Below are 16383 nucleotides of genomic sequence, written 5' to 3' on the forward strand. Positions count from 1 at the left end.
GGTTCACCGGGCCGCGCCCCAGACCTGCCTGGGTGCTCCGATTGGTTTCTTCAGATGCTTGTCGTCATAGGCCGCTTACGATTGGCGCGGGTGGGAGGGGGCGGGTCTCGGAAGCTCAGGAAGGGCGGGAACCCGGATGTGTGTGGTGGCGGCGGCCGAAGAGCTGGTGTGCGGAGCTGAGAGGCCTATGGATGAGGAGGACGCGGAGGCCCCGGTAGGCGGGGATCGGGGGGGCGGGGTCCCGGCGGCCTCGGGTCTCCCAGGAGCCCCAAGCAGGAGGAGGGGGTCCTGGGCGGGGGCTCCGGGGGCAGGGGCGGGGTGTTGCGATCTGGTTTCTGGGCTTCCTCCCTCCGGCACTCCCGGCCCCATGCAGGGCCTGGGGAGACTGGGCGTAGTCACATTGACGAATCGGAGCCCCGTGGCCCCCGAGTCTTGTGTGAATGACCAAGCTGTTTCGGGGTGGAGGCAGGGCCCAGTGCGGCCGTCGCTCGCTGGTGCCAAGACTGTGGGGTTCTGGGCAACCATATGCTTCTAGGTCTGGGGCGCCAGCGTCTACCAGAGGTCAAGCCCTGGCCGAGCGCCCTGGAGGGGAGTCCTGGGGCTGCCTCACTGGTGCCCGCCCTTCAGGGCTACGTGGTGGGTGTGGGTTGTAGCTGCAACAGAAGGGTGGTAACGTCCACACTGGGATTCAGTTCAGCTCACCCGATGCTTACCAAGCACCTTCTGTGTGGATGGCACTGTCAAACCTTGATGGGACCCTCGCTCCAGGAGTTTTGGGATGGGAAGAAAAAAATTACCTCATCTTTCTCTAACTTTTGACTCCCGGAGAAGATTTATTCATTCACTCACGTGTTGGCACTGCTGGTTGTTTAATACCCCATTTAAATACCACTTCTCTCTGTCTTCATTGCCGACATCTTAGTGGATGCCATCCCTCCTCTGAGCTGCCGCAAGGACCTCCTAATTGCTCACCCACTTCTGCTCTTGTTCGCCTTATGGTCAGCTCTCCAAGCACTGGCATGAATGAGCTTTTTAAAAACATGAACAAGATTATATTATGTCATCACTCAAAACCCTCCGAAGGTTTTCCCATCACACTTGGAGTAAAATCCAAACTCCTTATGGATCTGTAGGGCAATGATATGCCCCCAGTCTTCTTCTTAGACCTCTTGTCCCATATTCCCTGTGCACCAGTGACTCTGGACTTCTGTTTTTCTAACATGCCCTCCCACCCCAACATCGGTGCTCTGGCTGTCTCTCTGCCTGGAATACTCTTGCTCAGGCTTGTTACATGCCTGGTTCTTTTTTATCTCAACTCCAGTGTCACCTCTCAAAGAGGCTTTCTGTCTCTACGCTATCCAAAGTAGCTCCCTGTTATTCTCGATCACATCACCTTGGTTTTTTCTCCACTGTTTAAAATTGTCATGTCTGTTTACTGTCTGTCATACTTCCCTCCTCACTCCCTACCCCCTAGAATGGAAGCCCTGAGAGTACAGGATCCCATCCATCTTGTTCGGAGCTGTAGCCTCAGTACCTACACGGATTGCTGTTGAGTCGATTCTGATTCATAGTGACCCTGTAGGACAGAGTAGAGCTGCCCCATAGGGTTTCCAAGGCTATAGTCTTTACAGAAGCAGACTGCCACATCATTCTCCCGAGGTGTGGCTGGTGAGTTCGAACCCCTGCAGCCAAGTACTTAAGCACTGTGCTACCAGTACCTAGAGCAGTGCATAGAGTAAGAACTTAGTAAATGTTTGTTGAATGAAAGGATGAGGGTGGGGATTGTTGAGGTGCTCAGTCTGTGGAACTGGCTCCAAGCCCAGTGCTCTCCCCACATTCTGGGTTGAGCAGGCTGAGGTGCTTAGCTCAGAGCCCTGCTTCCTCCTCAATCCGCTTACCCCTCTGGCAGGTTTGTTCTCATGAACAAGATGGATGACCTCAACCTGCACTACCGGTTTCTGAATTGGCGCCGCCGGATCCGGGAGATTCGGGAGGTCCGGGCTTTCCGATATCAGGAGAGGTTCAAGCACATCCTTGTAGATGGAGACACTTTGAGGTGAGTTTAGGGGAATGTGTCCACGTTTTTCTTTCTGTGCCACATCTGAGAGATGCTAAGGCTCTTTCAGAGGGAGGGGACTGTCTACACTACACTGGGAGAGAGAATGCTGTTGACTCCAGAGGCCTTTCTGAGTGGAGCAGCGTGTTCTGCTTTACCCTGAACTTTCCTCTACCTGGGTCCACCTCTGTCCTGGTTTGGCAAAGGTCTGTCATTGTGCAGTGGAAGCTATCCTGTCAGAATTAGGAGGCTGTTGGGGTCTGAGGTAGGAGTTCCCCCAAGTGCCTTGTTGAGTGGACTCCATGGGTCTGTGAGGTGTTTCAGTCTCCTTTTGCCTATGTCTTGGGTTAGATTTGGTGAAGAGTGGCCATTGTGAAGGCAGTGGGTTTCCTGTTTTGGGACGGACAGTGCTGTGATGCATTCTACTCACTGCCTGCCATGTTTCCCAGCCCTTTCGTTTGTGTTTGTTTCATCTCTCTTTCTGGGTCAAACCTCTCCCCTGACGCTTTCTGAGCCTTAGTTCTCCCACAAAATTGCCACTGAGAGGGGAAGAAAGTAGTGTTACTTAGCCTGGAGACAAGAAAGCTGAGGAGTGGGGAGTGAATAACTGTCTTCCAATCTATGAAGGGCTTTGGTACAGAGGATAGAGACCAGCCGTTCTCCAGCTCCACTGAGGACAGAGCCAGAGGAAAAGGGCCGAAGCTGCAGCGTGAGGGATTGAGGTTAGACAGGGTTGTGAGACCCCTAATAGGTACCTAAGGGAAGCTCTGCGTACTTTTCCCTCTGGAAATGAAGGAGAAACCAGGCTTGCATTGATTTGGTGTGGGCTGGACTCTGGCTGGAGGCAGCGGGAGGGGTGGGGTGACCTCTGAAGCATCTTGTTATGGTGTCTGCTGAACCGAGGCCTTCTGGATTCTCCTCTGTGCTGCTTCTCACAGGGTGGGGCTTGGGGATGCTGAGGCCCTCCCCCTAGGTCCTGGGCTAGGCTGCTAATGAAACTCCTCCCTATTCCTCCTGCAGTTACCATGGAAACTCTGGTGAAGTTGGCTGCTACGTGGCTTCTCGACCCTTGACCAAGGACAGCAATTATTTTGAGGTGATCAAGGCAGTGGGTGGGTAGAGCAGAGAGGGAAATTATTTGGCTCCAGGGAGCTCCTTTACTAGATCCATAACCTTGTCCTTTTAATTTTCCATCAGGGCTGTTCTCTTGGCTGGGAAAAGGGTACAGGAAAGCATGGTCCCTAATCTGAGAGATAGGTGCTCTGTAGTCCTGTCCCCTTGTCTCTTCTGCTCCCCTGCCCCTCACCTGGGTAGATTTTGACCCATATCCTGGACTTTGACCCATATCCTTCCCAACCCCCTAACCCAAGTCCAGCATTTACCCTATCTCCTATCTTTTTCCAGAGCTTGGAAATAATTTTGTAAGTAATTATGGGAAGGTAGGCCCTCACTCTCCCCCGTTCTTCCCCTGAATTTTCTCTGATTCCAGTGTTTATCGCTGAGCCTCAACCCCCTTTGGTCTCTAATTCCCCTGCCTGCCAGAAGCCATTCATCGCTTTTCAATTCCTTCCATCCCTGCTAACTGTGCTCTTCTCTCCTCATTCCAGGTGTCTATAGTGGACAGTGGCGTTCGGGGCACCATTGCTGTGGGGCTGGTCCCTCAGTACTATAGCCTAGATCACCAGCCTGGCTGGTTGCCTGACTCTGTAGCCTACCACGCTGATGATGGCAAGTGAGTTGCATCCTTGTGGAACCTGACCCCTTTCCTATGGATTTGGTAATCTTATTTATGAAGGATGGCTTTTCCCATTCCTTCACCTGTCTCGGAATGTTTTCATAAACTTTTTTGACTAGACTAGGGCAGGGAGGTGGCCTGATGGCTACCCTTAGAAGTTTGCAGACTTAGAAGGGAGAGTGAAGCTGACACCCAGGACCTAGGTAGATACCATCCCAGGGTGATTAGGAGCAGCAAGAAGAGCCTTCAGCTTTCAGTGCCTGAGAGAGGCTAGGAAGCCAGGCTTGGGCCCTGTGTCTGTGCTCCTCTGCCCACAGGCTGTACAATGGCCGAGCCAAGGGCCGTCAGTTCGGGTCGAAGTGTAACTCCGGAGACCGGATTGGCTGTGGCATTGAGCCTGTGTCCTTTGATGTGCAGACTGCCCAGATCTTCTTTACCAAAAACGGAAAGCGGGTGAGTGGGGAATACTGGGTGGGATTTAAGAAGCCCGAAGCCCCCCAGGGATTTGTGGGCAGTGATTAGAAAGAGTCTGGTCGCTGGGGCTTACCCAGGGTCCCACAGTTCCCTATCTTCTTCAGTCCATCCTCAGTTTCTCCTGAAGTCCCCTGCCTAGGGGAGCTGGGGCATTCCCCAGATGATAGATGTACAGAGACAAGGATGGGCAGAGGATGAATAAAAATTGTGGAGAACAGAATTGAGTGATTTGGGGGAAGGTTTTGAGTAGACAAAAAGGGAGAGATTATGGCCTGGCTATGTACACTGGAGGTCCTCTTTGGGCTTTGACTTGAATACTTTTGGGAATATGTCCTTTTTCTGTGTTTATTTCCCTTGTTTCACTTCTCCTTCCTGCCCTCTTCAGAGGTGAAAAAATGGGACAAGAGCAAACAGAAGAGAGAGACACCAGCTTTTTTCCTTCTCCTGCCCAGCTCCATCTCTCACCCTGGGAAAATTGCTTTCTCAGGCCTTGGGTGAGAGGTCCTCTTCTCTTAGCATCCATTCCTCAGCACTTTTCTGCTCCAGCACACATTTACACGTACCAGAAGTATTTGGCAGGAAGTCAAGAGACTTGAGTTTGCTTTCTAGCTCTCTGGATATCTTGCTTGACCAGGAGTACTTAGCAAACTTTTAAACTTTCCTATACCTCTGCTTTGATATTTTTTAATCTGTCAGTGTGGGTGATAATTATTTGTTGCATCATCTCAAAGGTACCCTTGTGAGAATTAGGTGAGCTCTGGAAAAAATGAGCCAGGCCACAGCTCCCTCCCTTCCTTCCTCCCTCCACTGCAGGTGGGCTCCACCATCATGCCCATGTCCCCGGATGGGCTGTTTCCAGCAGTGGGCATGCACTCCCTGGGTGAGGAGGTGCGGCTGCACCTCAATGCTGAGCTGGGCCGTGAGGATGACAGTGTCATGATGGTGGACAGTTACGAGGATGAGTGGGGCCGGCTGCATGATGTCAGAGTCTGCGGGACTGTAAGTAAGGGCAGTGGGACAGTAGGGGGCTCGGCTGGGAGGGCAGGGCAGAGTACCTGCGGGCCTCATAAATGTGTCTGATTTGTAAGAATGGAAAGTGGGGTTAGTGTATTTGGTGGGGTTTTGGGAAACGGGAGTTTTGGCAGGATAGCCTGGGGTCTTGACACGAGTCTTAGAAACTAGGTCTGTGCTCTCTTTAGTGCTGGTTCCCCTTTCTTCCTTCCCCTTCATTTGAGAGCGGCAGTTCTCCTTGGCTTTTTGGTTCCTTCAGCACCTGATGCCCTCTACTGCCCTGCACACCATCCTTTGAGGGACTGGGGCCTGATTTGGAGGCAGAAGGCCTGCATCCCCTCTTGGCTTGATCCCAGGTCCCTTGGCCCAGGCTTTTCCTGCACAGTGCTGTGGGGCAGGTGTGGTCACAGTCCCACAAATATGCGGGAAGGTTCTCTGAGATCTTTTGGGGGTAAGCTTCAATCCAGCCTCTTTTACCTTCCCATAGATGATGAGAACCGAGGCAGACAAGGATTCAGTGAGAATCCTTGACCCTCTAAGGCTTGTTTTATACATCTTCTCATCATATCTGCTTTAATCTGTTCCTAGATTCTAAACATTCTTGGGAAACACATGGCCCTTGAAAGAGGGAATTTCTTCATACCTACCCTCAGAGCCTCCTGCTGGGTTGGGAGTGAACGGACACTGAGTCAGGAGTCTGGCGCTGACCTCTAGTAGACTGCTCAGGCCTCCCACTTTGAGTTGTCCCTCTGTCACCCCTTGCTCCCGGCCCCCCAGGTGATGGCCTTTTTCTCCACCCTCTAGCTTTCTCACCCCAGCCAAGGCTATTTTCAAGTCAGCCTTTGATAGCAAAACAGAAGCAGTGGGAGGTGGGGGTAGGTTATGAGCAAGAGCAAGGCCCCCCTTCTGGAGTTCAAGGTGAGTCGAACTCAGGGAAAATAGAAAGCGTGCCCTCCTGCTGCTTTGGACACCCTGCACCCCGTCCCAGTGCTAAGGACCAAGTACTGCAGCAGCTATGAGCCAGGAGTCCTCAGATGCCCACTTCTTGACCCTCATCTCTTTTCTTTCTTTTCTCCTTCTACCATCATTTTGACAACATCTGCAAAGTTGAACTTGGGACTGAGCCAGGGCAATGTTCCAGCTCTCACCCCTGACCTCTCCTCAAGAGTTTTTTCCTGGCATCCTTTCCCTGCCTGGACCTGTCCCCACTTTGCTCCCAGCTCCTCCAAGGCAGTCTTTTCTAATCGATGCACAATCCTGTAGACGTTTATAAATAGCCTTCCTTCCTCCTCACTCTTCCCCCGATACCTTCGGGGCCCTTACTTAAGAACCTTTTCTCAGACATATCTGTGGAGTTTGGCTCTTGTCGCAGGCTCCCACCCCAGCCTGGGATGGCTGGCAGAGTAGGGCACTGCCTTCTGAGCACTTGCTCCTCTGGGCAGACTTGGGCATGAGCCTCTTGAGGGACATGTGCCTCTCTAGTCTTGCCAACCATTCCATCTTTCAAACAAGGATGACTTGCCCAGTTTCTTCCATCCCCTTGGGCCTCCCATCCCCACTTGTCTCCTGGCCTCCTCCTTCCTGTCCCTTCTCACTATCCACTGTATTTCTGACCCAGCGATTGTAGTTGTGTCAGCCTGGAAGAGTCTGAAAGAGATCATTTGGGCCATGCCCTTGCCTCTTGTTTCTAAAGACCTCTAGCACAGCTGTTTTTCCTGTTAGCCCATTCCTGCCATTTACATCCCCCTCTGTTAGAGAGCTCTTTCTTGGGACCTGAAGCCCTTGCTTTCATTTCTCCTGCCCTGGGTGATGGGAGTAATTGGTCTGTGCTCTCAGTAGAGTGCCTTTTAGAACCACAGGGTTTGGAAAAGCCTTGGATGTCATCTAGACCAAGGTTTCTCAGTTGGGAGACTGTTGGCATTTTAGGTGGAACAGTTCTTTGATGTGCAGGACATTAGTGTTCCTGGCAGCCGGATACAAAATGCTGGTAACCCCCTCCCCTAGTCATTGTGACAGCCCAAAATATGCCCCCACAGTTCCTGACAGCCCCTGGTTTTGCTGTTGATGACAACAGTTTCAGAGAAAAGTGAAGAGACTTGTTCAAGTGTCAAACAGCAAATTAGTATCAAAACTAGGCCCAGAAATTCATTCTTTGATCCTTACCTTGTCTGTCTTCCACTGTCTAAAACATGTGTATTACCTTCTTCCCAAGCCTGCTGTTCCATAGCCAGTCACCTCCTCTCCCTCTGCGCCTTTTCCTGATGAGATGAATCAGAGTTCCTGGGTTTAAGTCCCCTCTTCCCCTGGGAACCCTTGTCTAGTTTCTTCAGCCAAGGCCCTTCTAGCTGGGTTTACTTGGCTGCCTGGGAATGTCTTTACTTCTAGCCCTTCCTCTCAGTTGTGGGATCAGTTATCCTGTCTTCTCCTTTCTCATTAGTTCTTCCCATAAAGAAGAGGGAATTCGTTTCCTGGTTCTCTTTTTCTCCCTCCAACATTTCATTATGAAAAATTTCAAACATAAACCTAAAAGTTGAAAAAATGGTACAGCGAAGACCCGTATAGCCACTACCTAGATTCCATAATTGTTAATGTTTAGTTGTATTTGTTTTATCTAAGTATCTGCATATAGACAGACCCAGCTCTTTCTTGAGTAGCATTATTCCCTTGCTTCCTGTGGCCTCAGTTTTCCCTCCTAAAGAGTGCCCCCTCCCCAGAGCACATGAGTGTTGAAGAGTGGCTGCTGCATTTGCTGAGGGCTGGGGGTGTTGCCCCTCTGCCTCATCCCTGCCCCCGGGCCTCACAAAGTGAGGTAATGTGTGGAGGGTGGGGGATTAGACTCATTCTTTGTTTCCTCACCATAGCTCCTTCTGACAACTCCTTAGCGACGGGGCAACAGCTTTGGTACACAAAGGGGGTGAATGAGGAGGCCCCACCCTCCCAGGGGTCCTCTCCAGACCCAACCCAGGAGGAGACCGTGTTGGGGCCTGAGCTGGCCAGTGGGGAGCATGTACATGGTTCCTGTTTCAGCTGCTGCTGGGCCCTCGGGGCACTGAGCCCTCCCTTGCTCCTGTCAAGAGGGATTAGGGTCTCTGCTGGCAAGGCGAGGAGGGCAGGTACCAGCAGGGGAGAAGAGGCTGAGAAGGTCCTGCCGGTTTGAGGGAGGGTGTGGGGTGCTGGAGGCTCTCTGCACTCTGATCTGCAGCCTAGACTCTGTGGCATCAAGTCCACCTGTCTGGTGGTGAGGAGGAGGGAGCGGAGGGAGGAGGATTTGAGAGCCCCTGAGGAGGTTCTGGAGGCCCAAGGAGAGGGTTTCCTCTACACCAGTGATGTAGAAGAATATCCCTGTTGATTGGGCATTGTTTGAAGAGAAACACTGGGGGAGGACAATTGGTCATTTGGGATAAAGTAACCTGTTGAGTGGTCGTCTGTTCTAGAGACACAGTAACCAGTGCAGGGAGCCTAAGGGGCCATTCTAGTTGGAGGTAAGGGCCAAGATAAAGGATCATTCCCTTCTTTGTAATTGGCAGTACCAGTTGATTCTAGCTCTGGGGCAGTGGTTAACATTTAGGGAGCATTAATATATTGTCAGGGAGTCCTGGAAACGCAGTGGTTAAGCACTCGGCTGCTAACCCAAAGGTCTGCAGTTCAAACCCATTAGCTGCTCTGCTCCCATAAAGATTACAGCCTAGGAAACCCTGTAGGGCAGTTCTCTTGTGTCCTGTAGTGTCACTGTGAGTTGGAATTAACTTGATGGCACACAACAACAACAGCAACAATATATCATCGTGTTCCAGTATAACCCCAAATCCTGGTTTAGGGAGAAGCAGAAGTGTGTATCAGTCACCTACGGGGTGCCAGGCTCCATGCTTGACATTCAACAATGTCTTCATTTAGTCTTCACATATGTTTTTGGAGAGGCAGGTCCTCTTATGTCTGTTTTACTGGCGAAGACACAGGCTTATTGTTTTTGTTAGTTGCTGTTGAGTTGGCTTTGACTCATGGTGACCTTATATATAACAGAGGAGACGTTGCCCAGTCTGTGCCATCTTCATATTTGAGTCTATTGCTGTGGCTATTGTGTCAGTTAGAGACAGAAGTAACTTTTCCAAGGTTAGGTAGGGCTAGTAAGTAGCAGGAGCTAGGATTTGAACCCAAGTCTTTTTGAGTCTCTTTCAAACTAAGAGGCCTCTGAGGCACAGACTGAGGGGCCAGCATCAAGAATCTAGGAATGCAGACTTTAGGGGCTAAACCGCCTACACCTTCCATCTCCTCTACGTTCCCAGCAGCTGTGGTCTGAGGAGGGAGGAGTGAACTCAAGAGAAGATCTGTCAGGGAGACTGAACTTTCCTTCCCTCTTCCAGCCCATCTCCTCCACCCCAAAGATGGCCCCTGAGGCCTTGGGAGGACTTTGCCCAGAAGCAGGATAGTGGATCAGATGAATTCCAATCGCTTCCACCCTGTGGAGTGGGGGGTTCCTTTCTCGGAAGGGGGCACATTGTACAGGGACCTAGTCATCGAGGGTGTCAACAGCCTCTGTACTGCTCTGTGGGGCGGAAGAGTGGAGAGTACCACGTTAGTGCATTGCTTCCTCCTGGCCTTTAAGTTTAGGGAAGCATCCCTACCCTGTCCACAGACAAAACTGCAGCAGCTTCCCCCCGCCCCCCACAACACACACACAGCTGAGGCAGTGGGAATGGCTGGGCGGGTTTTTCCCAAGGAATGGGATCTGGATAGGCTGTCTTTTGGCTCTGGAACTGGAGAACACTGTGTTTCCTACTGCGAGGCCAGTTGGATGGAATGGATCAAGGGCAGCTGTGGGGTCCCCCACCCGGTTCTACAATGATGGGAGGAGAGGGTGGGCTGGGGGCTGCGCTGAGTGGGTGGAGTGTAAACTAGTTAATGTGGATCAGACCACACCCCTCCTAGCCTGCTGGGGAGAGATGCAGAGGAGAAACCCAGACTGAGCAAAGAACACACAGAGGACTGGGATGAAGAAAAGAATAGAGTTGAAACAGCATGGACCTTAATTACTGTTTTTAGTTGGAGTTGAGTCAATTCTGACCATGTGTGCAGAGTAGAACGGTTACGTAGGGTTTTCTTGGCTGTAAGCTTAATGGAAGCAGATTGCCAGGACTTTCTTTTGTGGTGCCACTGGGGGGGTTCAAACCGCCATCCTTTAGATTAGCAGTTGAGCACAAACCACTTGTGCCACTCAGGAACCTATGAGCTGTAATTGTTTTTGTTGCGTGCCGTCGAGTTGATTCCAACTCATAGTGACCCCATATGACAGTAGGATTGCCCCAGATGGTTTCTTAGGCAGTAATTTTTTTTTGCTGATTATATTTATTTATTTTTAATAATTTTTATTGTGCTTTAAGTGAAAGTTTACAAATCAAGTCAGTCTGTCACATATAAGCTTATATACACCTTACTACATACTCCCATTTACTCTCCCCCTAAAAATTTTTTAATGAGTTAGCCCGCTCCCTTCTTCCAGTCTCTCCTTTCGTGACCCTTTTGCCAGTTTCTAACCCTCTCTACCCTCCCGTCTCCCCTCCAGACGGGAGATGCCAATACATTCTCAAGTGCCCACCTGATACAAGTAGCTCACTCTTCATCAGCATCTCTCTCCAGCCCATTGTCCAGTCCCTTCCATGTCTGATGAGTAGTCTTCGGGAATGGTTCCTGTCCTGGGCCAACAGAAGGTTTGGGGAGCATGACCGCCGGGATTCTTCTAGTCTCAGTCAGACCATTAATTAGGCAGTAATTTTTATGGAAGCAGATCGCTAGGTCTTTTCTCTCACAGAGCTGCTGACCTTTCAGTTAGCAGCTGTGTGCTTAACCATTGCACCACCAGGGCTCCTTATGTGCCCTTAATTAAAAAAAAAAAAACAAAACCATTGCTGTCGAGTCGATTCTGACTCATAGCGACCCTATATGACAGAGTAGAACTGCCCCATAGGGTTTCCAAGTAGCCGCTGGTGGATTCGAACTGCCAACCCTTTGGTTAGCAGCCAAATGCTTAATGGCTGCGCCACCAGGGCCCCAGGCCTTAATTACCAAAACCGAAAACCAAACCCATTGCTGTCGAGTCGACTCATAGCGACCTTAATTAGTACCCAATAAGTCAGACGACCTGCGATATAATAGAGAAATACTTGGGCTAGGGTACAAATACAAAAGATACAATATAACCAAAATGTGTAGGAATTGGAGAAAGAAAGCCTGAGTGTGGATTTAAGTGGCCTTTCATACATCCCTGGCCCCACTCCTAACCCCCACCCTGCCCCCAGTTCTCTTTGGAGAGGAGGGGAGGATAGACTTGAGGTAGCAGGTCCTTGGGGATCAAGGTTGAGAGGGACACCAAGGCCCCTTATTCCACACTTTGGAGGGGGTGGTGGATGCAGGAACAGCCTGTGCTAGAGACACATACGGCTTCCTCGCTGGTGCAAGCGAGCACAGCTCTTTTCCTGTTGAGGCAGGAATCCTTGGGGGTGAGAGGCCAGCATCCCCGGGCTTGCCAGGGATAAGTGGAGGAGGTCCCCAGGGAGTGTATTTTCTTCAGGGCTGGAGGGGTGGGAGGGTAGGAGAAAGTCTTGAGGGACAGTTTGGCTAATTAAAAGGGGATTAAGGAATCCCAGGTGATGCTGAGGGTGGGGGAGAGGGGATGGGCTTGAGTTATAACCCCACTGCTTCCATGACAACTGATAAATAAATCCTCCCAGATTGGGGGTTGCCGCCCCATCATGCCCAGGCAGGACTGTTGTGGAACTAAAGAGCCCCAAGAACCCATCCGTCTATCATCTCCCCTTTCCTCCCACCCCACACCCCTCCTCCAGCCTGAAATAGAAATGAGGAGCAGGGAACAGGAACGCCTGACTTCCTGTCTTCATTTTGACCTCTCCCCTCCCTCACATTAAATGAAGTAGAGCCGGTCATTCTGGGTTCCTTGGCTCCCCTCAGCACCTCTCTTCCCAGCTATGAACACCTCTTTTCAAAGCCAGATAGAGCGAGGGTCTTGAGAAATTGTCCCATCCCAGATAGAATTGGCTTCTGAGCTCGTCTCCCCCAAACCAAACATCTGGGGCTAGCACCTAAGCCTAAGCTCTGCATCCTCCCCAGCCCCACGCAGGCTCCTAAGAAAGTCCTCCACTGTCCTCAGCCTAGTCTGCCCTTCTTTTCCCTGTATTATGGACCCCTGGGGCAGACCTTTCTCAACAGAAAAAGACAGCAGGCTTTTTCAGGGAAAGTGATGACTTCGCCTTGAGATCCCCCCCACCCACCCCCATGTGCTGTTCTTCCCATCTCCCAAAAGCAAGGGGAGGGTCTTTGGTTCTGGTTGGGATTGAGTCCGGAGGAAGGCAGGTGTATCATTTGACACAGCCTTCCTCTTGCCTACCTGTGTCACCTTCGCTGCCCCTTCCTTCTTCTCCCCTGCCTGTCTAGAACATCAAGGGCTGCATTGTGCCTCTAGATCCTTTCTCTTTCACTCTGGTTTTTGTCCAACCTGGCAAACTGGTACCCAGACAGCCTTGGGACCAGGTTTTCGGGGTGGGTGTCAGCCTGCCCCCTGTCCCCACCTGACTCTTCCCCACAGCTGCTGGAGTACTTGGGCAAAGGCAAGAGCATCGTTGATGTGGGGCTGGCCCAGGCCCGGCACCCACTGAGCACCCGCAGCCACTACTTCGAGGTGGAGATTGTGGACCCTGGAGAGAAATGCTACATCGCCTTGGGGCTGGCCCGGAAGGTGGGGACTAGTGCTGGGCTTTTTGCCTATGGAACTGCTCATTCTGGGGCTGTTGGGATGTGGCTGGGAAGGTCTGGGGAGCTGGGGGGCCCAGGCTGTAGGGAGAGGATTTCAACCTGAGACAGAACACAGTTGTACATGTCTGCTGTAAGAGTACAGACCCACGTGACCTAGGACCTGAGAGTGTGTTGTGACTGCACCACACACACTGAGGCCTGGCTGGGGTGGGGGCAGCCTGCACCCCGGCCTTGGAAGCCAGGTGCCTTTCTCACCTTCCCTTTAACCCCACGTACCTGCAGGATATGAGGGGCTGCAGGGGTCCCAGAGGTAGTGTGAACAGCCTTCCTGGGTTGCGGTCTACTCCAGAGGCTGGAGATTCAGATGCCACTCCCCCATGTCCTCTTTTTTGGTATGTGTACCATAGACTTTATTTCTTCTTTCTTGGTGCAGGATTATCCCAAGAACAGACACCCTGGATGGAGTAGAGGGTCTGTGGCTTATCACGCTGGTGAGTAGAGGGCATCTTTCCTTCACAGGCTGCCCTGGGGAAGCTGGGCTGGTGGGGGAGGTGGAAGCATAAGGATATCCATTTTCCTGATCCCCTCATATATGGCCTCTCTCCTGCAGCATCTGGCAGGAGAGACTTTCCCCTGCTGCTGTCTGATTTCCCCTGCCCAGGCTACTGTTGCTTTCTCCTCTTCTGTGTTTTTCCTCCCAGCCCTGAAGGCCAGGGGAGCAGGACAGGGCAGGAGGCTGGGCCCACACATGGACATTCCAGGCTCTGAGTTAGTTCCCCCTGCGCCTTTCCTGCGGATCCTGCAGAGTCTTCATTTTCTGTTTTTGGTTTGCATAGTTTCCTTAGGGCTCTCCTTAGAAAAGAACTGAGCCTCGAGCTCCTGATGCCCTCTTCCACCCCCCTCCCATGCTCACTGTGTCTCCCCACCTTCTTCTTTCTTCAGGCCAGTTCCCCGAGGGAGTTTCCTCTCAGTCCCTTGAGCTGGCAGACATTATAGCTGTATTTTCTTTCTGGTGTCCTCTGCCCACTCCTGTCTCTCCATCTTTGGTTGGCTTGTCCCCTCACCTCCTCTGGGCCAGAGGGGGAGGTAGGGAGGTGTTCAGCTTCAAGCAGGGCCACTCTTGGGGTTGTAGGATGTCAGTCCCCCCTTCAAGTGTGTGTCCTCTCCCCTCCCTCCAATAGATGACGGCAAGATCTTCCATGGCAGTGGTGTGGGGGACCCCTTTGGGCCCCGCTGTTACAAAGGGGACATTATGGGCTGTGGAATCATGTTTCCCCGGGACTACATTCTGGACAGTGAGGGTGAGTGGGGTGGGAGTGGCCAGCCAGGGTGGTCAGGGTAGGGGTGCTGGGTTGGGGGAAGTACCACAGGAGCTTAGGTTTCCTGGTCTCCTAGGTGACAGTGATGACAGTTGTGACACAGTGATCCTGTCCCCAACTGCTCGGGCTGTCCGGAATGTCCGGAATGTCATGTACCTGCACCAGGAGGGAGAAGAGGAAGAGGAGGAGGAGGAAGAAGAAGAAGATGGGGAAGAGATAGAGCAGGAGCACCAGGGCAAGAAGGTGGTGGTGAGTAGGGAGAGTTTGGGGTTGGACTGGGGTTCTTGGGCCTGGGTCAGGGCTGGGTGTTAGTGGGAATAGAAATCTGAGCAGGGGTAGGACAGAGAGGGAGGTCTGGCACAGCTTAGGGGGCTGTTCTGCGGTAACCAGAGCTGCTGACGCAGGGAGACTGTTAGGCTGGAAGGAGGCCTTTTTCCAGCCTCAGGATTCCCTCTTGTGGTCACTTCGTGTATCACCCTAAGTCTGTCCCTCCCAAGTCCTTGATAGGAGTTGGGAGTGGTTGGTGTTCAGGCCTCTGTAGTTCCAGGATCACCAGAGAAGAGGCCAGAGCCTGCCTGCTCTATTCTTCTCCCCACCTCTACCTCCAGGTTTTCTTTACCCGCAATGGCAAGATCATTGGGAAGAAGGATGCTGTTGTACCTTCCGGCGGCTTCTTCCCAACTATTGGAATGCTGAGCTGTGGAGAGAAAGTCAAAGTAGACCTACACCCCTTGAGTGGCTAGGGGCTTCTCCCCTGGACCTGCCCCTTCTCCCTGTACTCACTCTTTGCAGGACCAGGTGCCCAGTTCCTGACATGCCCAAGGATTTGCTTACCTAGCAGGCCCCAGGGGGTGCATAGGCACTCCGACCCCTGCAAGGTCAGGCCCCTGCCAAGCTCTTCTGTGCCCACATCTCTGACCTGGTGCTGCCCCTATATTTGGTCCCTAGGCCTGAGTCCTAGGTGGACAGGAACAGACCCAAGGGGAATGGTATTGATATATTGGTGGGCCAGTGAGCTCCCAGACCCCCATTCCTCACTGGCCCCCTGTGAGTGGAGAGGAGTGAGCACCCCATTTTTAGCTGCTATTTGGGCATGAAGCTTTGCAAAGCCCCAGGGTAAAGTAGAGACATCGCTCTCCCCTACTTCCCATAGTATTTCTCCCTGCATTCTTCTCTTTTTTTAAACCTCCCCGACCTCGCCATGTAAACCAGTTGCTGCTGTCTTCCCCCACTAGCTGGGCTAGGGGGGCTCTCTTGGGCCCATCTCTCTCCTTTCACTGGCTGCTGTCCTGAGAAGACTCCTCTGGGATCTCCATTCTCTCCTGAGAGCTGGCTTTCTCCCTGTTACCTGCTCAGGCACTGTACTCCCACAGAGAAGCCTAAGTCTCCTGCCCCCCAACCTCTACACAAGTAGTTGGGTTCCCAGTGAATGTTAAAACAGGGGCTGTGGATGTGAGGGGACTGGGACCTTTGGTCCTATCACCCCCTTCCCATACTCTGCTCACCCGTGGCACCCTTGTCCCTAGCTCCCTGGGATGCAGGCTGAGGCCTTGGAGCATGTCTCTCCTGCCGTGGTGAAGGCAAGACGCCAGAGCCTTAGCCAAGTGAGCCCAGAGGGACAGGTTGGTCCCTTTAGTCCCTTACCTGCCACCCCCCGCCCCCTCCCCAGCTTGCTGCTTGTGCCAGTTGCCCATGTTGCTTCAGTGTTTGATTCTAGCACTTACATGTATCCTCCCCCACCGAGCCCTCATATTTCTTCCTACCCCCTTGACCCCTGGCCCCCACCCCATACAATGACTTCTGTGGGAGGAAGAGGGAGCAGGAGCTGTTGGCCTTGGTTTGCACAGAGTGGGTAGGGCTTTGGGGCAAGTAGGTGAGCTGTTGTGCTGCTGGGGCCACCCCTTGGCCCTCCCTTCAGGCCCTGCACTATGATGTATGAAATGTATGTACAGACCAGAGATGTTTATACAGCCAATAAAGATGGAGTTTCCATATTTATCAGAACTGCTGTGAGAGGGCACTCC

The 16383-nt window shown here is 52.2% G+C and overlaps 1 protein-coding gene across 2 annotated transcripts; it reads left to right on the plus strand.

Moving 5' to 3' along the window:
• Positions 1-103: 103 nt before the first annotated feature.
• SPRYD3 (SPRY domain containing 3) lies at positions 104-16359 on the plus strand. 2 transcript variants are annotated; one of them, XM_003405045.4, is made up of 11 exons: positions 104-214; positions 1910-2056; positions 3077-3152; positions 3664-3788; positions 4109-4244; positions 5079-5264; positions 12874-13023; positions 13474-13531; positions 14222-14341; positions 14436-14608; positions 14968-16359. In XM_003405045.4, exons 1-11 carry the CDS (start codon positions 192-194, stop codon positions 15100-15102), a joined length of 1329 nt encoding a protein of 442 aa, XP_003405093.1. In that variant the 5' UTR covers positions 104-191; the 3' UTR covers positions 15103-16359. The 2 variants fall into 2 exon arrangements, with proteins under 2 accessions (XP_003405093.1, XP_064140248.1); XM_064284178.1 differs by lacking the exon at positions 104-214 and adding an exon at positions 2684-2778 and having other exon boundaries at positions 1952-2056.
• Positions 16360-16383: the final 24 nt, after the last annotated feature.

Source organism: Loxodonta africana, chromosome 4, assembly GCF_030014295.1.
Source record: "Loxodonta africana isolate mLoxAfr1 chromosome 4, mLoxAfr1.hap2, whole genome shotgun sequence".
Lineage (NCBI taxonomy): Eukaryota > Metazoa > Chordata > Mammalia > Proboscidea > Elephantidae > Loxodonta > Loxodonta africana.

Bases quoted from the DNA above. Each gene is read 5' to 3' on its own strand.
- SPRYD3 (XM_003405045.4), top strand. From the start codon at position 192: ATGAGGAGGACGCGGAGGCCCCG. The intron at 3,153-3,663 runs GTGATCAAGGCA...TCCTCATTCCAG, and splicing joins AGGACAGCAATTATTTTGAG to GTGTCTATAGTGGACAGTGG. The intron at 5,265-12,873 runs GTAAGTAAGGGC...TCTTCCCCACAG, and splicing joins ATGTCAGAGTCTGCGGGACT to CTGCTGGAGTACTTGGGCAA.